This window comes from Struthio camelus, chromosome Z (assembly GCF_040807025.1).
Source record: "Struthio camelus isolate bStrCam1 chromosome Z, bStrCam1.hap1, whole genome shotgun sequence".
In the NCBI taxonomy this organism is placed as follows: Eukaryota; Metazoa; Chordata; class Aves; order Struthioniformes; family Struthionidae; genus Struthio; species Struthio camelus.
In genome coordinates, this window is record NC_090982.1 from 56,831,126 (window position 1) to 56,855,226 (window position 24,101).

General features: G+C 41.9%; 1 protein-coding gene and 1 long non-coding RNA gene across 5 annotated transcripts in view; one reads left to right on the forward strand and one right to left on the reverse strand.

The window, feature by feature from the left end:
• LOC138064860 (ras GTPase-activating protein 1) overlaps window positions 1-16,563 on the reverse strand; it is a 63,715-nt gene extending 47,152 nt beyond the window's left edge. Inside the window, exon 1 of the mRNA XM_068929115.1 lies at window positions 15,832-16,563. Coding sequence (XP_068785216.1) covers window positions 15,832-16,319 — 488 coding nt within the window. The 5' untranslated portion in view covers window positions 16,320-16,563. The remainder of the gene's footprint in view (window positions 1-15,831) is intronic.
• A 315-nt stretch (window positions 16,564-16,878) lies between these two features.
• LOC138064650 (uncharacterized) overlaps window positions 16,879-24,101 on the forward strand; it is a 41,680-nt gene continuing 34,457 nt past the window's right edge. For all 4 annotated transcript variants that reach the window (XR_011137885.1, XR_011137887.1, XR_011137886.1 and 1 more), the window contains exons 1-2: window positions 16,879-17,225; window positions 19,063-19,150. This is a non-coding gene — a long non-coding RNA (uncharacterized lncRNA). The remainder of the gene's footprint in view (window positions 17,226-19,062; window positions 19,151-24,101) is intronic.

Sequence of the window (24,101 nt, forward strand, 5' to 3'; positions counted from 1 at the left end):
TAGGAGTGTGTAAGTTTTCAGATAACCTGCTTCCTCAAATAAGTCACACTAGAGGAAAGCCCTCTGAACTATCCTAAGGGGGAAAGGATCTAATTTACCAGCTTTTCTCTCATCCCCAATTCACTTATTTTAAACTAACACAACCAGGGGTGACTGATCCAACTCCAAGACTATTTTAGAACTACTCAGTCTTCACTTCAGGCTGGATTTTCCTGAAGCATAAATTGTGAAGTGAATTGTAACAACCTGTTTCTCATCTGACAAACACAGATATCACAGCAGAAAGCCTGCATCTAATCAGAATGACAGCGCCCACCAGACCACAGCCCAGCCCTAAAACAGTCTTTCCCAATCACAATGCATAGCCTATAATTAAAGAAAAAAAGCACAGATGCATGGCAAATCACTGACTGCAAAATACCACAAAGGAATGCTTTAGTCTGAAAGGGAAAGGTTAAACTCTCATCATTCAACCACTCCTTACCCTTAACTCAGTTTTCTTTTATTTACAAGGCTTTAGTCAGATCTCTCTTTCTACCCTAAACTGACAAATACTAAGTTTAAAAGAAAAAAAACAGCAGTGGAGGAAGCAATAGAAATACAAAACCAACTGTTGTTCCCACCACCTGTTAAAAGAGAGAACAGATATGTCCTTTCGCAAAGCCACAGAGTACTCTGCAGCTACACACTGTAATAATTTATTATCCCTGCACCCAACTACTAACTATGTTTACATGCAGATTCAACATTTAACTTCCACACTCTAGAAAATATCAACTTTCATACAGCTACTGTTTTATGCTTTTGAAATCATTGACTATTTCAGACTACTAACCAATTTATTCTACTAGTTCATGTATGTCTTGCAAGAGTCAAGCACATTTTGGAAGAGATAGAGCAACCTTTTAGATTAATATAACCAAGAAAACCGAATAAAACTAAAGATTACAGTTTAAAAACTGAACAGCCAGGCTGTTGATAAAATCTTGCCAGAAATCATTCTTTTTTCTATGAAACGGAAGTGAAAGTTTGTTTTGAAAGCTCATCAGAATGAAAATCAGATAGACTATACAGATATACATCTCTCATACCAGCAGAAGCAGCATCAATGAATATATCGTTTACAATAGCAAAGCACTACCTCTTGCTAGTATAGCTTTCTTCTCCTCACGCTGATCAAAAGAAGTTAAACCAGAAGAAGTGCCGTTTTGTCTGTACAGCTGTATAGCACTTGAGGCTCTTACAGGCAAAGTAATGTTAGAAACCTCATCATATTCCGAAGTATAGCTTTGCTGACAGAAACCTGTAGTTTGAATCTGTTCTCCAAAAAAGTGAATCCCACTACCTTTGTCAGGGGAGTCCCATGGGAAACGAAACAAGACTGAGCCTGTTCTGAGGTATCTGGGATGAAATACTCTGCTCCTGAGTAGACACAGAATCACACAGCATGGCTTACACCCAGAATTTGTTCATTTGAAATAAATGTCAAAACAACTACTTGCTATTCTGGATAGACTGACCTTTCACAAACTAATCAAATGCCCCCAGACCCGAGAAACCCTCCTGATCAAGAAATTCTTTGAAATCAGCAGTTCCACAAAGCCTATCTCAAACGATAGTATCACTAAGCTTTTAGTTGTTCCAATTATCACCTACTTCAGAAAAATAACCTTAACTTTATTGCGACACACACTAGGTTATAGCACCAAACTGAAAGACATGCTTTCAAAATGAGAAAGGGGACAGTGTTAATAAAGATGCAAATAACTAAAAAAAATTATACTAGGAAAACAAAAAGGCAGGAAACAAAAAGTGCAAACAAAACTTTCAGCTTTTCTGTAAGGGACCAGGATTTCTTATAACCATGGTCAGCAATATACCACACATTTAGATGCTCAAGTTTTAAGACAAGAAATTTTTCTAAACAAAAAGGATTCTCTCCCTGCCAGTAACAGGTATACTGGTATATCCCACATATTGCGGATTACTTCCTCTAATAATGAAGAGGCTATATTTATTTTGTCCCACTTAACAGTTTTACATCAAGCACAAGAGAAGATATTTATTACTGGGTAAAGTATAAGCAGGCTTAAAAATATATATTTGTTGCCATATCTCAGGAAAAGTTTGTTTTCTGAAATAAAAATATCTAGTTAACTTATGAGAGCAATTAAATTCAATGTCACTGAGAACATATTTCAAATACAAACAACTAATAGAAAATAGGTTTTATTTTACAGCTTGCTATATATTAGTGTAATACATGAGTTATTCTATCCTACTAGCTACAAAAATAAGTGTTAACATTGAATTTAACTACCAACTGATAAGAAAGTAAGATACAAATGGCAGTAGAGCAGAGTCAGTATTCAGCAACAAGAGCAGAAAACAGCTCAAGTGATATCCTCAGGAAGCCTCTGTAGATAGCATACATCTTTAGAAAACAGGATACACACTGAAGTACAAGCCTTTAAGATATCATTAGAGTAAGCAAAATGCTTTTCGGGAAATAACTGCATTTTTCCACAGAGTAGAGTTTCATCACTAGACAGAATTGCTTTATTCAAGCAACATAGAGTTGAACAGCACTGAAAGATTTTATTTCTCAGACTGTACATCTTATGCATCATTTAGCTATCACCTGTTTTCAATATCACATAACAATGTACTGTGCTAACTTCCATCATTATCTTCAAGTAGTTTGACAGCAAACTGTAAAGCATATTTTACAAAATTACAGCTCTCAATCTGATTTAAGGATATCAAGTGATCAATTAAGAATTGGCATTATCTACTCTTAAAAATATTTCTATTAAGTAGTAGTTCTTTAACAAAAGCCGTTTTCTTTGGCTTTGAAATACATCCATAACTGATTTTTTCTTTGAATACCAACTAATACAGAGCGCAAACACATAACTGAAAAATTTTAAGATCGTCCATACTGTATTATCAGTTAAAAAGAAAAATCCCACCCAATACTCCATGCTATCCAAAGAAAGAAAAACAGAAATGACTGAACTACAAAGCAGTCTCCAGAACCATCCCGACTCACCATGATTTCTGTATCAAAGTAATAAAAAGTGAAGAACACTCTAAAGGAGAAGGCCAGGCTACTAGAAGTTGAGAGAAACTAAATTCCAGGGGTTCTGATGTTTTTCAAATGAGTATCTCAATGAAGCTTAAGTTCAGGTGTTTCTGCAAACATCCATCATAGTAATACATCACAACAAATGACTCCCCTCCCCCCCCTCCAGAAGGCTCTGCATTATTTAGAATTTTATAGAACAACTTTACTCTCAGGCAGACAGAACAACTCTAATCTTAATGCATTCAGTTAACAATAATGCTTAACAAGAACTCTTGACTTGCGTCAAATAGCTTCTAAACAGATGTAAAATACAGTTCTACCTACAGCACAATACAGTACGAGTCTCATAAAAAGAATTAAGGTTTCCCCAGGAAGAGATCAAGTAATAAAACTTGTCTGGCCATCCATAAATAGAAAGTTGCCTCTCTTGTTGCAACTCTTATGAGCTGTACACATGCAAAATGAGTAACACATTACTTCTACCCTTTATCACTGCCAAGAACAAGACCCCTACCATTTCTAGTTAGTCACCTCTGTTTTCCTAGCTAGGAACACTTTTGTATTTCCAACACTAACTTCACAAATTTAAGTGATGATAACCCACTATTTGCACAATGTTTTGAGCAAACATAACTAAACAACCTAATGGATCACACAGCTAGTGCCCTGACATTGCAACAACCATTATCAGATGCATCGAAAGAAAAAATGTAAGTACCCTTCCAACAGAAGTGATCCAGCTATAAAATGTCTTACTAATTACAGATCATAATTTAGGTAGCTGTTTTCATGACTGGCTGTTTAACCACTGTTGTAACTAATTAGTAACCCATTTTGCACCCTTTTTTAATTCTAAGAGAATGTCAGCGATAGACTTTCATGCTCCACGAGCCAATCCGCTCTGCAGGAAAATACTTCCATCTGTCAGTTTAAATCAAAAGCAGCATATTCAAAACTCCAACCCTATATATTACAACCTTAATTACAGCAAACACATAGAATGCAGTCACAACTACGCTATCATAAACGATTTTGATTCTGTGTGTTGTGACATACACAAGTAACACACAGCTGCATAAGAGAACCTTCCCGACACTTAAGGCACTTCTGGGGCTGCGAGCCATAAGCCAGGTCATGAACCTTGTGAAGTGAGTAGCACAGTTTGAGCTGTTGTCTCTAGCCTGCAAACAAGAGCTCCTTAGTTTTCCACTGCTCCACTGAAGAAGGTGGGTACCAGAGAACCAGTCACATCAGCCTCAATAGGCCCAGCCAGCATACTTTCTACTGTGAGCAGGAATGCAATTACGCTGCAGCCCTTTAGCAAGCTCATGGTACAATTACAGGATACGTGGCCACAACCTGGAATCACCATGAGGTTCCTCAGATGCACAGGCTATTCACAAAGAGGTAGCAGATAGTGGATTTACCATCTGAAAGAGGCAGCTGTTACTGTGTGTCATGTCAAGTGGTTCAACTAAATTCTTTTACTGATGTATTTCCCTTTTACATATGGGAAAAGCAAATATTATGAAGATTCATTGTTCCACTAACACATTTTGTTTTTACAGTATGCTGTAATTTTATCTTAGGAACACATTAGGCCAGGGAGGAGAGAATGAAAGAAAAAAGCAACAGAGGGGAACAAACACGTTTTCCAGCAACTTCGAAACGTTGATAAGTTTGCAGACCTCCCTATTTCCTTCTAAAAATAAATTACCATGCATAGGAAAAAAAAAAAATATATCAAACGTCATATTCACTTCACTCAAAGCTCTTCTCCATAGCAATACCTGGCTGCTTAAGTGAAACCTCAGAAGAACGGAGAGCTTCCAGGAGACGCGGTCAGACCGCCCTACCTAGCAATTCACAACCACCACTTTTACACTTTTCACATATTACAGATTCTTACTATTGTTTCTTGAGTCTTTGTGAGCTCGACTCCCATTAGAAGCAAAAGAGAGCAAAGATATGATTACCTTAAACCAGGAAAACTTCCAGTTTCAAGTGGCATGCAGGTAACCTTACCTTAAACCAGGAAAACTTCCAATTTCAAATGGCATGTACTCAAGTACAGTTTCATGAAGACGGGAGAATACCCTGTATCGTCATTTGTTTCTTTTTATTCTCAACCCTCTCTCAAGATTTCCCCTTCAGATATTGAATAGCAGAAGACTTGATGCTCGTATTCACTCTAAGTTTCGTTTTAACCTATTTTCCCTCTGCCTAAAATGTTAACTATATTCTTAGATTTTAACCAGATCTTATCCAAATTATGACTTTTAACACCATCTTCATTAGATTTATGAACATGCTGTGTTAAGTTTGTATTACTTCCTTTATGCATATTATTTGTAAAGATTAATTTAAGGTAAGTTTGACTCGGACTTAATTAAATTCATTGCCTTCCTCCACCTTGTTAGTTAACATTCAGTAGTTACCAGTTTTTGACCAGGTATTTGCAGTTCTCCAGATCACAAAGAAAGTCCTGCTAGAAAAAGCTCTGCAAACACATTCTAACTTCTACACTGGATGCATGTATAAGATAATGAAGCAAGAGAGTTCAAACTAACCTGAAACTAAAGACAGGGAAGGGACCCAAAAGGCCAAGTAAGTGCCTTTTGTCTAGTAAGCATGAAATTCAGAGCGTTTCATACTCTCAGATTTTTTTTAATATTCTTTTTGGATTCCTATACATCTTTCTAAGTAGACATTCAAAGCAAATGTCAGCCTAATGAAGAATAAGTCTGCTTCTCTCAGTTACCTGTTTTCAACCCATTAGAAACAGCATGAAGGAAAACAGATTAGGAATGAGTCAACTAAAATGGAAAGTCACTCATAGAGGCGTTCCTTGGTATACCAGCTGTGCCAAGCCATTAACCAGGAGCTGCACACACTACCAAAAGAAGCCATTAAAACACTTCCAGCAGAACATACACCAACCATGGACTCGAATAAAAGAGACCAACCAAAAGTCAATGAAAAGGCTAAAAAAGGTTGGAAAGGTGAGATTACTGTACATTCAAAAGGCAATAAATAATTTTATTAGAGAAAGCAAGATTCTAAAAGTTTCAATAGTAAGCTTCAAAACAGTTGTAGAGATGTGCCAACAATATTAATATTAAAGTTAGAGACTTAAAAGATCTCTTCCAATTTGAGATGGTAAGAGTTCAGGATGCTATGAGGAGGGAGCGGGGCAACAAGTAGGATCACAACACCGGACTTCAGGAGAGCAAACTCTGACCTCTTCAGGGACCTACTTAGGGGAATCTCCTGGGGTAGGGCCCTAGAAGGAAGGGGGGGATAGAGGACAGCTGGTTAACATTCAAGCATCACTTCCTCCAGGCTCAAGACGGGGGCATCCCTCTGAGGAAGAGGTCCAGCAAAGTGGGCAGGATACCTGCATGGATGAGCAAGGAACTCCTGGCAAAACTCCAGCAGAAGAAGGAAGTGTACAGAATGTGGAAAAGGGGACGGGCCACTTGGGAGGAATACAGGGACGTTGTCAGAGCGTACAGGGAAGCGACAAGGAAGGCTAAGGCCCAGTTGGAATTAAATCTGGCAAGGGATGTCAAGGACAACAAGAAGGCCTTCTTCAAATACATCAATAGCAAAAGGAAGACTAGGGAAAACGTGGGCCCACTGCTGAATGGGGCGGGTGCCCTGGTGACAAAGGATACAGAGAAGGCAGAGCTGCTGAATGCCTTCTTTGCTTCGTCTTCACTGCTAAGGCCAGTCCTGAGGAATTCCAGACCCTGGGGACAAGAGAGAAAGGAAGACACTCTCTTTCTCGAGGAGGATCAGGTTAGAGATCTTTTGTCCAAACTTAACATCCATAAATCCATGGGCCCCGATGGGATGCACCCACGAGTGCTGAGGGAGCTGGCGGATGTTATCGCTAGGCCTCTCTCCATCATCTTTGAAAGGTCCTGGAGATCAGGAGAGGTGCTTGAGGACTGGAAGAAAGCCAATGTCACGCCAGTCTTCCAAAAGGGCAAGAAGGAGGAGCCAGGAAACTACAGGTCTGTCAGCCTCACCTCCATCCCTGGAAAGGTGATGGAACAGCTCCTCCTGGAGGTCCTCACTAAGCATCTGGAGGACCAGAAGGTGATCAGGAGTAGTCAGCATGGATTCACCAAAGGGAAATCATGCTTGACCAATCTGATAGCCTTCTATGACGGAATGACTGGCTGGGTAGATGAGGGCAGAGCAGTGGATGTTGTCTTTCTGGACTTCAGCAAGGCTTTTGACCCTGTCTCCCATCTCATCCTCATACGTAAACTCAGGAAGCGTGGGCTGGATGAGTGGACAGTGAGGTGGATTGAGAACTGGCTGGATGGCCGAGCTCAGAGGGTTGTGGTCAGTGGTGCAGAGTCTAGCTTGAAGGCCTGTGGCTAGCGGTGTCCCCCAGGGGTCAGTCCTGGGTCCAGTCTTGTTCAACACACTCATCGATGACCTGGAGGAAGGGACAGAGTGCACCCTCAGCAAGTTTGCTGATGATACTAAACTGGGGGGAGTGGCTGACACACCAGAAGGCTGTGCTGCCCTTCAGAGGGACCTGGACAGGCTGGAGAGCTGGGCGGAGAGGAACCTCCTGAAGTTCAACAAAGGCAAGTGCAGGGTCCTGCACCTGGGCAGGAATAACCCCACGCACCAGGACAGGCTGGGAGCTGGCCTGCTGGAAAGCAGCTCTGCAGAGAAGGACCTGGGAGTCCTGGCGAACAACAAGCTAACCATGAGCCAGCAGTGTGCCCTTGTGGCCAAGAAGGCCAATGGGATCCTGGGGTGCATTAGGCAGAGTGTTGCCAGCAGGTCGAGGGAGGTGATCCTGCCCCTCTCCTCAGCCCTGGGGAGGCCTCCCCTGGAGTGCTGGGTCCAGTTCTGGGCTCCCCAGGACAAGAGAGACATGGCACTCCTGGAGAGAGTCCAGCGGAGGGCTACAAAGATGAGTAGGGGCCTGGAGCACCTCTCCTATGAGGAAAGGCTGCGAGAGCTGGGCCTGTTCAGTCCGGAGAAGAGAAGACTGAGAGGCAATCTCATCAACGTGTATAAGTATCTGAAGGGAGGGTGTCAAGAGGATGAGGCCAGACTCCTCTCCGTGGTGCCCAACGACAGGACAAGAGGCAATGGGCACAAACTTAACTACAGGAAGTTCCATCTGAACAGGAGGAAAAACTTTCCTGTGAGGGTGACTGAGCACTGGAACACGTTGCCCAGAGAGGTGGTGGAGCCTCCTTCCCTGGAGATATTCAAAACCTGCCTTGGACGTGACCCTGGGCAATTTACTCTAGATGACCCTGCTTGAGCAGGGGGGTTGGACTAGATGATCTCCAGAGGTCCCTTCCAACCTCAACAATTCTGTGATTCTGTAATCCTACTTGATAAATATTTACTAAAAAAAGAACATTGATTGCTATCTCTTTTTTTAGAAAACATCAATAAATAGATGAAATAGAGCTAAATAGGCTGAAAAATAGCTCTCAGAACAGCTCACATTTTCTTACTGAAAGCTCAGCTTAGGAAATGAATTCTGGAGCTTATTAAAGTTTTCAGCAAGCAGCATCCCATTCTTACATGTTTCATTCTTCTGCCCTCAGGTCAAAGATATGCTTTTATCTGTTTAAACTAGGAGTAATGCTCCTAATGAAACAATGTTAATACTGTTGTGCAAATCAGATTTTCTTTGGCAACAGTTAAGGAATTTCTAAAACATTATTCGCCTTGTATGTCATTGATTTCATTTGAAGTACTAGCCTTAACTTTTTTCTTCCTCCTTGCACCTCATCCTCTCCTACTTCCAGCCTTCTCGGACTTTCTCCTCATCCTCTTATTGTTATATCCACTAGGTCAAGCTTTGCTCATCAGACACAACATGCTCGTCCAAGGGACCGAAATTTGGAATAGGAAGCCTCTGCCTTTCCAGTGCTAAACCTCACCTCATGCCAACCTCTTTCATCTTCCAGTCAGCAGCATAGCTCTGGATTAGAGCTCAAATTAACCAAGCACAGGTGTTTATCATGTGCTCCACTCACCTCACCTTTTATGCCAGAACACCTCACTAATGAAGTGCTTCTCATCAGTGGATTACTACCACTCTAACGAGAAAATCAGAAGTCAGAGCTTTAAACATTAAAGACAGAAATAATGCCTAAATTGATAGATGTCCAATGCTTCCCACAGGCAATAGGATCAATAGCGAGGAAAAAAGACAAAAAAAAATCCCCAGAAGATTGCTTATGGAGTATGACCCATCATATAAACTGAATCCACAAGTGACATAAGAAACCTGTTAACTATCCAACTTGTAATGCTTGCTTTGAACAATCTGCAACCTAACAATTCTATTAATTGTATGTGTATATATATATATATATATTTAAAAAGCGTTTCTAGACTTGAATATAGAACGAGGTGATTATCCACCCGGAAGCAGAAAGCAACAAACAACCTCTGTAATAAGGAGGTTTCTTGAGCTTCCCTTTGATTGCCAAGGAGTAGAAAGAACAAAAAAATATTTTTTCCACAGATACTCTGAAAGTACAAAGATCTTTGTAAGAAAGAAAAAGCAAACAAAAAGTGTAAAAATTGGAATTTTGCTATGGTTTGAACAAGATAATGTATTCCATTCCTTAACCTGGTAGACTATGCACATATTCAAGCTAGCATCTTGCAAGTCTCCAATGTTATTTACTAACAGATGGAGATAAATCAATTCTTTTGCTGTATCGTTACTCTTAAATCACACCAAACTTTTCTATGTATGAAACTTATCCATAAATTAACCTTACAAACCTAAGGAGTAAGCCATTGACAGAACATCCTTGTGTGTGTGTACTACAGAGAGCGAACATTTATATAAATATGCATCATTTTACAGAAAGAAACAGATAGACTTAAAGTAAAAGCAAAACCAGAGATCAAACTTTTTAGAAAAACTGCTTACACAAATGTACACAGAATCACCATATCCTGAGCTGATTATCAAATGTTGGCTAAATCTAGAAGCATCATTAACCTCATGGTTTCTGCAAATTACTCCAGAAAAGAAAGCAATGTACTCTGCAACAGCAAGTTCATAAAAGAAACCCTTGTCCAAGTGTCTGTAAGTAGCTATTAACAAGAGAAAATAATATATACACCCCTGCTGAGCCAGTAACAAGATTCTTTGGCAGCAAACTAAGATTTTAAGTATACCCATACGGTTGCATCTTCAACCATGTGGTATATCAGTTTACACTGATATAAACCCTCAACCAAAAGGTTTGTTTCTATGTGAAAACAGTCACCAGAAGCTGATGAAAACATGGAAAATTTAAGGTTAAGAAGAGAATGAATTTCTTAGAACCTACTCACCATGAGTACTCACTGGACTTCTCAGAACACTGACTGGGTACACCAAGTGTCCTGGAAACCTGGATACTCCTTCCCTCAACTGCTACTGGAGCTTACAAGCTTATTTTGAAACATCAGTTTGTGTATATTAAAAATTCTAATAGAAAGATAACTAAAAAACACAGTAAATATTTCATCTTTTTGTAATGCATAAGTAGCACTGTTAGCTACCTTAGAAAGAAAGAAAAAAAAAGGTGAATTGAGCTTTTACAGCAGAAAATTTGGAAAAGAAAAAAATGAAATACTATTTACCCACTTCAGGGTTTCTTGCACTTGCTTTTAAAACCTTTGCTACTGCCCCAACATGATTCCAGACTACTTCAAGTGATAAGTTTCAGTAAATAGGTTCCCTAATTATGATTCCAAACTATAAACAGTATTTTTGTACATATACAAAACAAAATTTATAGACAGACCCATGCAAGAACAGAAAACTTCTATTCCAGAGTGATAGAGTGGATTTTTTGCATAAAAATAAAAAAGGTTTGTTAAGACTGCCTGCAAATATATAAAACAGGAAAGGGACTCTGTCAAGCACTGGTATTGTTTTATTGGTGCTGAACATATTCTAGGAGAACACAGAAAAACACAGGATTCTGTTCCGCTGCGATGCTTCTAGACAACACAACAACAATGCTGAGACAAGATACCTTCTTCTTCCTCTTACTGTGCCCACTAGTGAGATAAATATCAAGATATCTTTTTTCAAGGAAGAAAGAAAGATACAGAGGAAACTAGAAAACTACTGCAGGAATCGTAAGAATTCATGGCTGAACGAGCAGATGGGCTTCTGCACTGAAGATAGCCATGCCACCTAATGGGAAAACTAGTGTTCCTCCCCACACCTCAGCCACCAAACAGATCAGAAAAGGTGAATAAATATAGCATATTACTACACTTTTCAATAGAGCAGGCCAGTAGATGAAGTGCCTAACTCACAGATGGAAGTTATGGGAAACAATATACAATATAAAATAAAAACCTGATAAAGTACAGGTCAAGAGTCTCTTTAATTAGAAAGACACTGTAAATTAGAAGACACTGTAAATTCCTCTTCAAATTCTTCCTAGCATCATACGCTGTTCTACTTCGGTTTTCCTTCATCTGAAACTTCCACGTATATATGTACCTATCACATTCAGTCTATACTTACTCCTTCACTTCCTATATAGGGTTACGTACAATTTCGTTCTGCTGCTCCTAACCACTAGAATTAAAAACAGATTTATAAACAACTATTCTGTAAGCACACAAATTATAAAATCCAGACAAATCAATATACTAACCAACTGCTTTAGAAAAATAAGGTACTTCCCTTCATCTTCCTCTCACACTTAGGATATAAGCGGTGGCAAAGAAATTATCTAAAAAGTTTACCTGCTAACCACATTAACTGCCAAACAGAGAACTTCACACTAAAAATCATGTTACATCACATTCTGTTCTTATTGCTTATTCAGGATCCAGTGAAACATGGCAATCCTCAGTATTTAGCACAACACGAAGTTATTCATCAGCACCAAGTACAGGCTTCAACAGTTATTGTAAAAATATACACTTTCAGAAAAAAACCCTTTTCATTCTAGCTTCTGAAAGAAACAAAATGCTGTAGAACTGTAGACTAGCTACCTCAGACAAACTCATGTGAAGAAACAAGAACTTCACACTGCATTCAGACAGAAAAAGTATTCCACATCACTCTAGTTATGTTTATTTAATATTTCTCTACCCTGCTCTCCACCTTCAGCTCTTTCTCACTAGCATGTTGCCTCAACAGGTACCATGAGTGGCAGTACAAATGCATCTGCTTTGGGTAAGATTTTGTTTTAACAAGACAGTATTTTGACAACTTGATTCGTTCTGTAAGGTTGATCGCTTTCAATTTTGACTGATTACCATTTCCAATTGATAATCACTGCTTAAAAAACACCATATGAAAGTGAGAATTTCGTTGGAACGTACTGGAGCAGCTTCTGCCATCTTAATGCAACACTAAGATCTACAATCATCTTGTCTATTTAAAATTTTCAGTTAAATACATAAATAGCTATGCTATTCCACATATCTGACTTACTACTAAATTAGGTAGCATTCATTCACTAATTTTGAAGACATTTCCATAATACCACTCTAGACTGCCACCAGCCCTTGTCAGGGCGCTCTGCAGTTTGCAGATGGGGTAGAAAGCCTTGGGGGGGGGGGGGGGGGGATTAAAATGAACACAGAATCCTATGCGTCTCACACAACATTAAGCTACAGCACAAATATGCTACTTACACACTTCTGAAAAGCAAAAAAAACACCAGGCACAGAAGAGAGGAGCCTTAAGTCAGTTTCACAGAGGATCAGGGAAGACAGAAACAATCCTACTTTGAGATTTTGAGTTTCTGACTAGAGGTAATCCGTTAAATACTGACAATCTCTTCCACCTCCTAGAAAATTAAAGAAAATGTAGTAAGAGAAGACATGCTCCCCTTTTCCTTAGGTACTTGGAAAAGACAAGAGGAAATTAAGTATATTATGTGGTTGCTAACGAAGACCAACACATTCTGACTCCGAACAAACTATATTTACAGCATCCTGATGGGAAGAGCAGAACTTGCATCTGCTTTGCTTCCCACCTCTTCAGGTTAGTTACTGTGAAAATTATTAAGCCAGCTATACAGTATTTAAAAAGTCATTTATACAAAAAGTTTGGTCTATGAGAATTTTATTGTCTACAACTTGCAAGCTAGGAATTCACTCAGGTTTTAGATTTCATTTTCTCTTTTTTTAACATTTGCAAAATGCGAGTTAGGACATGAAAAAGTGGTAAAATTGTACCTACGTTTATACAGAAAGCCCCATTTCATTTTACATGCAAAGGTCAAATTTCAGATTGGAGTATGAACTGGGCAACACCAGCAGCATCTTTTATTAGATAGTTTTGTTTGGAGTCAGTAACCACAAATTCAGTAAGTCCTGAAACATGATGCTTGTCCAAGAGAAGGCAAAGAAGTCCTAGTGAGTATTTATTGTTGTGTAAGAAATAACACCTTTTCATTTTTATCCAGGAGCTAATGTCACATAAGAGAGAACCAGGAGCGAAGAGCCCTACCAATTTTTTGATGCATATATTAAGATATGATAAACAAGTAAGACAAAGAAATAACCATTTAGCAGAAACATAGAATTATCCATCAAGCACACCATGTGTGCTTCCTATAAAAACTGAATGAATTAGGAGGAAGTGGGAAAGGGTGGAGCTGCCAGTCATATTTAAACAAATGGAATAGCAGTTTTGTAATCAGATTCAACTGGAGAAATTTAATCTACGTTTAAATTACAATAAAAATTAAAAATCATGTTAGCATATGAGTTACAATACAAGATTTTGACAGAAAAATCTGCTTAGATTTGTAGAAGTGGCAAACTCTACTTAGTATCAAATAGGTAACTATTCATAAGTAATTACCCTAAATAACTCCCACACTTCCTAAAAATACTTTCAGGGAAAAAAAGTTACTTACCCGTAGAGAAACATCGTAACCAGTTCTAACAGAAAAAGTAGTCTGATCTTTCAGAGAGAAAACTGAAAGACCAGAATTCTGTGTCTCACTTGATATGCAATATTAAAGAAGTAATTTCACCTTTATGTGCTTCTACTTCCCTCCTTATGCTTTGTCTGAACTGCCTAATTATATTTCTAGCTCCTCAGGGAAACGTGGAAATTCAAGACTATCCAAACGCTGTCTTCACAAAACAAGGTCTCAATCTTTATAAATGTGCACCAAAAAAAAAAAAAAATCAAGAAATTAAAAGAGGAAATGATTACTAGAAAGTCTGTCAAATTGACAGAGATTAATTAAAAAAAGAATTAACATAACAGTTTATGTCCCCCATACAACTGCAATGGCTGCTGAATTATTGGAAATAACTCAAATGCCAGAGTTAACTTTTGCATTATTTCAGGTATGAGAACACATAAAAACGAAGCCAAGTTCAAATGGGTTTTCAAATGAACTTTCTGATCTCACACCTTGGATACATCTGCTATTCTGTATCTTGAAACCCTAAGATATACACTATGCTTACTATAACTTCAGGTATAATACATTCCCAGATACCAATGTAAGCAATTTAAGCCTTTGAAACAATTTCAATTTGGGGAGAATAATACAAGCCTTGCAACTCCTTTACATAAACCTGCAGACTTCCTACAGTTAGTTCATTGTTAAATCCAAAGGTTGTGTTTAGAGTACTCCCTAATTACATGAACTCTATAGAACATTATCTGATCTTATATTTCGCGAAATATAAACACAGAACTGCTCTGCCTCTAGTGCAAAATTCTTCTTCATATTACCAGCACTGGAGAAATCCTGATTAACCTAAGAGAAGAGTAACTATAAAAATCTTACTCAAGATTTACAGTTCTTTTTTTCAACTGCTTCCTCTCTCCAAACATAGCCCAACTTAAAAAAAAAACTTTAAAGTCAGTTGAGCAGCAAAGCAGCAAAATTTAGGCATTATTTATAAAACAGCCTGTCTACTAATACTTTAACACACAAAAATAGTTATACCCACTTTAAATTCATGTCTCAAAACTGCCTGAATAAAGGAGTTCATGCTACACTACCTGTGTTTGTATCTGAACTGGGAAAGCCAAACATTGCTCCATTTTTCCTAATGAAAAAAACATAATATAAAACCACACAGCCTAAGATTTTTTTTAAACAACAAAGGGTAACACTTTAGTTGGTCTTGCTTTTAAAAATGAACGCTCGTCCCTCTTCTGAGGGAGAGGACTGCGCTACCAGACACTTGCAGAGTCTCCCCAACAGGTAGTTTAATCAGGACAGCTCATTCATCTTGGCCGTTTGCCGTATTAGTAGTATTGAGACTCGCAGAGCTTCACCGCGCTGGATCAGAGCGCGTTTCATTTGGTTTTGTTTTATTTTTTCTTTCTCAGGGGAGCTGACCCTCGCTGGGTCTCGAGCACCATCCTCCGAGCAGTGTCGCGCCGCGGCTGCTGCTCTGCCTCGGGCCGGGCCGGGCCGGCAGCAGCCCCGGACACGGACACACAGGTCCGCCCGCCGCCGGCCTGAAGCCAGCGGCAGGCCGAGGCACGGCCGGCAGGCGCGGCCCCCCGCCCAGGCTCCGCGGCCCGGCGAAACCCGCCGCCGCCGCCGCCGCCGCGCGGGCCAGCGGCTCCCCCGCCCGAGCCGCCGCCGCCGCAGTTTGACGCGCACTTTCCAACGGGCCGCGCCGGGCGCTCCCGGCCGCCGCCGCTTCCCCGCGCAGCCCGGGACGGCGGAGGGAGGGAGGGAGGGGGCGCCCGGGCGTGGCGGCGGGCGCGGGGCGCTGCTACTCACTGGTTGGTGGGGGGCGCGTTGAGCGGGATGGCCACCTCCTCCTCTTCGTACTCCGGCCCGTCCAGCGAGTCGCCTTCGTCCACGGTCCCCAGCCCCCCGGCCAAAGGGGGCGGCTGCGGCGGCGGCGGCAGCGGGGGGAAGGCGGCGGTGCCGGGCTCGGGCGGCGGCAGCGCCCCCCTGGACATCTCCGGCCCCTGGCCCTGGCCGGCCGCCGCCGGGGCGCCGCCGCCGCCCGCGGACGCCGGAGGGGCAGGCCCCGAGCCCAGCGCCAGGAGCCCCAGCGCCGAGCACAAAGCCGGGCCGCCCGGGGGGCCGGCGCCCGGGCTGCCCCCGCCGGAGCCCGCCGAGAAGGAGCCCTGCGGCCCCGGCCCCTTGCCGCGGCACAGGGCGGGGTAGTGCCCCGGCTCCGCTCCCCCGCCGCCGGCTCCCGCCGTCCCGGCCGAGGCAGCCGAGCCGCCCTCCTCACCCCCAGCCTCGGCCGCCATCATGTTGAGCCTCGCCCCCTCCTCCCCCCCTTCCTCCCCCCACGGCCGCCGCACGCCGGGGAGGAGGCGACAAAGGGGCTGAGACCCCCCCCGCCCCGCCCCGTCCCCCCGCCCCGGCGGGGAGCGGAGCCGGGACGCGGGGAAAACTTCCCCGGCGGAGACGGGCGCCGAACAATACCCGGCTGGGCGGGGGCTGGGCGCTCAGGGCAGCTCCGCAGGGCCCCGGCGCGGCTGCCTCATCCCCCTGCGCCCGCGAGGGGAGCGGCTGCCGCGGAGACGCGGCCCCCTGCTCTCACCCCGCCCCCCCCCTCCCCAGCCAGAGAGCGAGCGAGCGCGGTTGCGGGACGGGAACGGGCCAGGGCGGGGGAGGAAGGAGAGAGGGAGGGAGCGACCGAACGGAGAGAAAGGAGCAGGCGGGCCAGCAGCTCCGCACCGCGCCTGCGCGCTCCGCCCGCGCGCGCGCGCGCAATGCGGCGGCAGCGGCGGGCAGGGCGCGAGGTGGCCGCGAGACAGGGCGGGGGCCCCCCCGCCCCCCGGGTGGGACGGGGCGGGAGCGGGCCCCGCCCCCTCCGCGGGGAGGGGCCGGGAGGGCAGCGGAGAGCGGGGGGCGCCGCCCACCACCCCCGGCCCCGAAAAAGACAGGCCCAAAAAGCGCCCCGCCGAGCTGAGCGGGTGGAGGCGGGTCGGCCCGGGTCGTGCCGAAGTTTCCCCTTCCCCCGAGTTACGGCGTCGAGGTGGAGAAGGCGCTGGCGGCACCAAAGCGTGAGGCAGCGAGCGCCCCCGTCGGTCCGCGGGGACAGCGGGGCGGCGCGCAGGTCGTCCCGGCGCTAAACAAAAACCAGCAAACAAACCAACAAAGGGCGCAGAGGAATGCGCTCGGTGCGACGCGGCCGCCTACAGGGAGAACAGGTCCAGTGACTAGGGACCGCGGCGCGGACGCCGCCAGTGCGGGAGCGGGGCGGCGGCGCGGAGCCGCGCTCGGGGCCGGCGAGGACGGGCTCGGCGGCGGCCGGGGAGCCCGGCCGAGGGGGCGCGGCCGAGGGGGGGCGGGGCGGGGCCGCGCGGGCGGCCGTTAGGGGAGGGGGCGGGGGGAGGCGGGTGTCGGTGCGGCGCCGCCGCAGGCGCGGTGCTGAGGCCCCCCCTCCCCCCCCGCTCCCGGCCTCACTGCGGTGTTTATTCAGTCTGCGCCCGGGGGCTTTCTCGGTGGGACTCTTTCTAGGCAAAATTTGGCAGGGTTGGCCTGGCAGGATTTAGTCAGGGGTATAGCTGCTCTGGCACTGCGGCGCGGGCTTTCTCGGCACAGTGGAAGTCGCTGCGCTCCTTTAGTGGTTTGACAGTACTGTGTAAGAGATTGGATGCAAAAGCCAGAAGGATTCAGGCAGATCTGGCATTAATTCTCGCCCCTGGGCCTGACTGTCTTCACACAGGATGACAATGCTGCTCCCTAAGGTTGGCTTTCTTAGCGAAATCCACGTTTTTTCTTCTGTTTTCTTAAAAAGGATGCTGTCTTGCAGATTATTACAAAAGCTTACAAGTATCTGGTATTCCAGCAGTAAGAATAAAAAAATGCATACTACAGCCTACAAGACATTCTTGTAAGAGTTGCAACTCCATAGCTACAGAAGTGTATTTAGTGTGTACTTTCCTGAATTTTTTCCTCTTTTTTTTTCTTATTTCCCAAGCCCACAGACTCTCACACCCAAGCCTATCATTGTCATTAATAATTTTAGTAACCCATCGAAGTGGGTTTACTTCGATACGTTAGGTTAACATCCTATGTGAGTACCTCCGTGATCCTCCAAACCTGATCCTTACGTGTGTAAGTATTTCCATTGTGTGACAAACATTTTACCAGGCAAAATAACATGTAGGTATCTTTTGATTTTTTTTCAGTATTAAAAGAGCTGACAAATAGTAGCACGTTGACACTTGCATGTCTTTCAAGAGTTCTCAGAAGGCATCTAAACATTCAGGTTTTCAAAGCTTTGCGTTACCCAAAAGTATTAAGTGAATTCCTCCTGAGGCCCCTAAAAAAACCTAATACTCCCACTTTCACAGCTCTCCAGCCAACATCTTTTTATCTACTGAATTGAAATGTCATATTTTGCCTTCTAAAGGCAAAATTTGCTTCTAGTTACACCACTAATATCGGTGGAATTACGCTGGATTTGTGCCAGTGTCAATGAAAAGCAGAATCTGGCTCTAGTCCTCGGTTTGCAGGATTATAACACATTTATATCCTGCTGTTTTTCTGTTTCAGAAATTACAGCTTCAGTGGCAGTTTCAAACAACTTTGATTTCCATATTACCATATTTCAGTATTATATATGTAATTTCAAATAATCTTGTAGCTGTCTCTGTGGGCTTCTATTTACTGCTGTTTACTTTTCCTCACAGATTTTCTAGTAAAATGATTTTAGCACAATCTTGTTGCTTTTGAAGAAGTGATATTCCTAAATATAGAAATGCAGTGTAAATATTTATAAGATTCCCTTTATGAGGCCATTTTTTCTAAGTGCCTTGAAGGGCAACAGCATGTGTGTGGGTATGTGGGGACTAGAAGGACAGCTGTGCTAAGAATTCCCTGCAAGAGAGGGTAATGAAGCTGCAGCCATCCTTCATGAAATTTGTTTTAGGGAAAGAAGCTTTAAATTCAGTAAGGATTCCACAGAGAATGAGCTTCTTGTAAGATCACTTAAATTGTTGTATCTCTGCCCCTGACACACAGTTTCTTTTCACTTTGCAGGCAAAGCTGTCTGTCTCCGGTTGCTTGACATTGACATATGCACACCTCCATTTCCTCTTAACAGACTTTCCTCTGTTAAGGCCTACAGGTTGGTTTTCATTACACGATCTTTCATGGGGCTTAATTTACATTAATATATTTGGATGAACAAACAAGTGAAACTGTACTTCCTTAATACTTCTTATGTGTTTACAATTGTATCTTTTTCTGAAAATCCTGCTATAAATGATGCTAGGATAGTTACTTCTTCATGCCTGCTTACAGCGGCTGTGGATGATGTCAAATTAGATTATCTGAAAAATACATTTGCATATGCCCTAGAAATAATTTGCAGGATGGCAAATCTCTGAATTAAGGCGTACGGGATTTTTTCTCTGCTGCCTATTGGGTCTGGTATCCCTTAACCTTGGTCTAATATTGAAATATCACAGCACAGATAGATTACAAATTTTCCCTTGTTCTAATTTAAACACATTTTGCTTGCTTCTGACCCATCTGTGGAAAGGCCAGAACTGACTCTGTATCTAATAAAAATACATTCTTGCACATTTGTTAGTGTTCCCTGTAAAAGTCTGTTCATTTATTGTTTTAATTTACAGAAGAAAAAAATCTGATCACAAGATACTGCCTATGGAGGGCTTATACAATCTATATCTGTCCTAGTAAATACAACACAACGTTCCCAGCACTAGACTATGTCCGTCTACACAGTTAAATCTCATATAGCCCAGTCCGGAGGACCCTTTCCTCCCATGCGTGCCAGCAAACATTCAACCAGACAATTCCCAGGAGCTGTTCAGCAGTGGGGACCGTGCAGGAACCCTTCCCAATTGGTAGTTTAAATGCAGCTTCCTGGTTTTGAAGGCCAAGAGAGTTTCCCTGTGGAGCTGCATGTCATTCTGTGCCAGTTGGCTTCAGAGCCCAGGAACGTTTTTGGGTGCACTTAATGGTGTAGATATAGCCATAGATTACTGTCACTTTGTTAATAGTAACAGGTGCTTAAAGTTCTTGGTAGATGCAGTTCTTACTACAAAGACTGTGGGATCCAAAGCCATATCCTACAGTATAATGCTGGGTGAATTTCAGTGGCATGGAGGACCTCCTTTGAACTACGTTACCTGTTCAGAGACCCTGGCTTATAAAAGCTACTTGTACGGTATGTGGCACTCAAGCATTTGAGACCGATATGATACGTACCACAAGAATGGTGACATGTTCCAAGAGACTGAATACACGATTAAGAACTCGTGAGTTTTCAGACTGGATTTGTCCCTGGTTTGCATGGCCTTGGGCAAGTCATTTGTATGAGGTTACGTTTTCTCCATCAGTAAAGTAAGAGCAAGCTATTTCACAGACGTATCACAGGATTAATTATTTTTTTTACAACGTTTTGAAACTGTTTAGCATTAATGCTTATTAGTATGAAAAACCACGTGAAGTGAACAACTCAGTATTTCCATTGTGTTATTTTTAAAGAAGATGTTACCTGGATCATGGGTATAAACACCATGTAAACTTCACCTTTACTTCTTATTTCAGAAGCATTCTACTTCTGTGCTCTACCTGAGCACAGATTATTTCCACTTTTCCAAAGGTGTTATCCACTTTCAGAAATAAATTGGAACAGGAGGATTTTCAGTCTTTCTGCTGTAGGATGGAATGATAAGAAAACAGACCAATTGTGATGTGGAACCCCAGATGCTCCAGCTATTTGAGCTCTTCCCCTCATTGTGCTCCCGCAGCTATATAATAAACAGTTACAGAGGCAGCGCTAATTCTTCCTACCTAGGTAGCTGCTGTAACTTCATCGGAGGCCAAATGTGTTGCTGGGGAGGTGGAAAGGAGCTCAGAATCAGGACAAGAACCTGAATACCGCTATTTTTATTTCCTATAACTTAAACTCTTGACGTCCCTCATGTTTATATTTTCTTTTCTTTCTTATCGGATAAATCTGACTCCATCCCCAGAACAGTTATCATAAGGTAATCACTGAACAGCCTTAATCACTGTCTGCATATTTAATTTTAGGTCTGTGCTGTCGATTCTTCCGTTTTCATGGTACTTATTAAGAACTTTTGCTTGCAATGAATGTTTTGTTTGTGTTGAATCTCTGAATGGATGATTAATGGTGATCCTATTTTTAAATTCCTTCATTTCACAAGCCTGTCAGTTTTCAAGTGGTATTTTTGTTAAATGACTTACAGATTATTATTAGTTTTCAAGACATCTTTGTCACGTGAGAAACGATCTCTGTCAAACTCCAAACTCTGCCATAACCCTTTGTCACTGCTAACTTTGTTCACGTATAGTATGATGTCCTCTGAAATAAGTGTTTAAGGATAAATTGGAGTTCAGGTGAATTAAGCCCAAATAAAAAAATATAATCCTTATTGTAATAGAAATAGTATCCTGTCTTTAGAGTCATGATATATGTATGTAGAGACACTCACATTCATAAAGAAAATACTACTTGGTTAGTACTTTTATTTTTATCTTTTATCCAAAATGCAAAAATATGATTTATACATATATAGATATATATATATAGATAGATATATAGAAAATGAACCAATTAATAGATATTCTCATTGAGATAATTATTGGAATGCGATACCTTTCTTTTCAGTTTCTTTTAGCTGTCTTGCAAAATGGATTAGAAAGTTTTTCTATAGTTGTCTCTCATTTTTTACTTTCTGTTTTTAATTGTAGAACAGCACCATTATGCAGACGCATAGATTTTCCCTTGTCTCACTTCAGCCTATATCTTTCATTCCTTTTTTTTGGGGGGGGGTATTCCTCTGTGCACATAGCAAATCTTTTTTCTCTCAGGAACAAATTGATATTACAGTTTGACGCTCAGCCTCAGCACAACACTTCTTTGAGTCTGAAACCTTATGTTAGTTAGAACATTGAGGCTTAAAATCGTTCCTTCTCGACAAATCCTCTTATTCACTGATCTGAGCATGGCCATATTTTTATCCAGTCTTGAACGCTGGTGAAATTTTTCTTTCCTGCCTTTCTTATTTGTACATCTTGGCAGATTTGCTCTAACCTGTTTCTGCCACAGCTTTCTTGAGAATTGGCTTTGGAAAGTATAAAATTTCTATGGGATACAATTTAAATACTGTAAAGAGCTTACCAGTAATTATTTTACTGTTTTCTTTTTTAAATCCGTTTCTTTCAATTGAGTGTAATACGATAGTGTCAGTTTATATGTTCTTACTCTTAATTATTTTCACATAACCACTGAACTGTTAAAATATTGGGTATTTGTAATATATTTTTCAGTTGGTTATGTTTCTAGGTTTAGACCATTTTCTGTCTCCTGAGATCTAGAATGGTTGTTTTTGACATGCCTATGGAAACATATGATATTCAAATGAATGAATGTTCATCTTAGATGATATAAAATATAGTGTATCAGGAAATGAATTATTCAAAAACATCTATTTTAAGCAAGACCAACAACATTCAGTAGCAGGCTGGAGGCATTGCACAGTCTCCTGGCCACATGTTGGCCCTTGCTAACAGAGAGTCAGAAGCTTTGCTTGCTGCTGCTCTGTGCCTGGCAAGTCCGTGTCTGACTTTTTGTTCTTTCAGACCTTCTAAAAATACAGCTATGGCAACAAAGCAGACAATATTTTTTTCCCCTGAATCCTAACTAAGAGCTGTGAAAATGTATCAGTAAAGGCTAATACCAGTAAGAGTATACATAGCATCAGAGAGTACAAACATGAAGTTGTGTATGATAAAAACAATGAAGTTGTGTATCAGATTGCATTAAATTGTCTTAATTACTGTATTTTAGTGTGGCCAAATACTTTTCTGTATGTGTCTGAGAAAATACATGTTCATTGATGGCCATGCAACAGCTTTTTACCACTTTGCAGGATTTTGCCTTTTAGAGCAGCCACTGTGGTTAGACTCTTAGACTCATTGTACATGCTAGGTTTAGACTGATGTTCTAGTACGTCACATGAACCTCCTGCAGTAGGTGTTTTAAAAATAGGTGTAGATAGTGAAAACTTTACTGGTTCTTATATTTAGACCTTTGTGCTCTAATTGTTACCCCTTGATAACTGTCACCTTGTATCCGGCAAAATATATTGACAAAAGCAATACAGTTGAGAGATCGAGCTTATTAGTTCAGACGTAGCACTGTTAAATGCAGCTACGCTGCCCCAAACCTGTGCTGCTTGTTCTCAAAGTACTATGCTGTGCCATATGATCTTGCATGGGCTTGGGTCAATACTAACTTGAAGGTGTCGGTATTATGTTTTAATTTACTGGCAAATATGAAAATTCGTGAACTAGTCTAGAGACTGGATGAAACTGATTCGTGAGCGGACTCCAAACTGCAGGTCATAATTTGGTATTCCTGTGAAAGGGCTTTGTTAAACATTTGCCATCTCTAAGTGTGATATAGAGGAAGAATGATAGAGGTAAGTTTCAGTGCCAAAGGTGGTAGCATGTTATCTTAGCATACAGAAGGCAACTGGGAGTATTCTTTTCATATAATATTGCATGGCAGCTGTGACTGTTCCCGATGAGTGTTGTACCTGAAATAGAGCAGAAACTGCAAAAGATTAAATGGATATGAGACCAAGAAGACAGACCAGCCGTGTAAATGTTCTGTTTTTCCAAAGGAAATCTTATTGGAAGAGTCAAATCATAGTGACAAACTGAAAACAAAAGCACACTTAACATTTATTTTATTTACTTCGAAAAAGTGATTGTGATTTTCCATATGTGCCTTTGCTAACACGTCTTTGTGCTCATTAGGATCCTCTCTGATAGTTAGATTGATCATCTTTTTCAGTATATAGTAGCTCATTAACAGCACTAGCTCTTTTTCTTCTGAGAGCTGAAGCTTCTGTCTGAAATGCAGTGGCAAAACACTTACTTAAATTCAGTGTCACAGGAACAAGTGATACATGAATGCTGTGTCAGTCTTAATTCACATTTCTTTAATTTCCATTCTGTATTATTGTGTATATTTAAATATGAGAGAGACCTATCTATTTGTGCTTGTCTATACT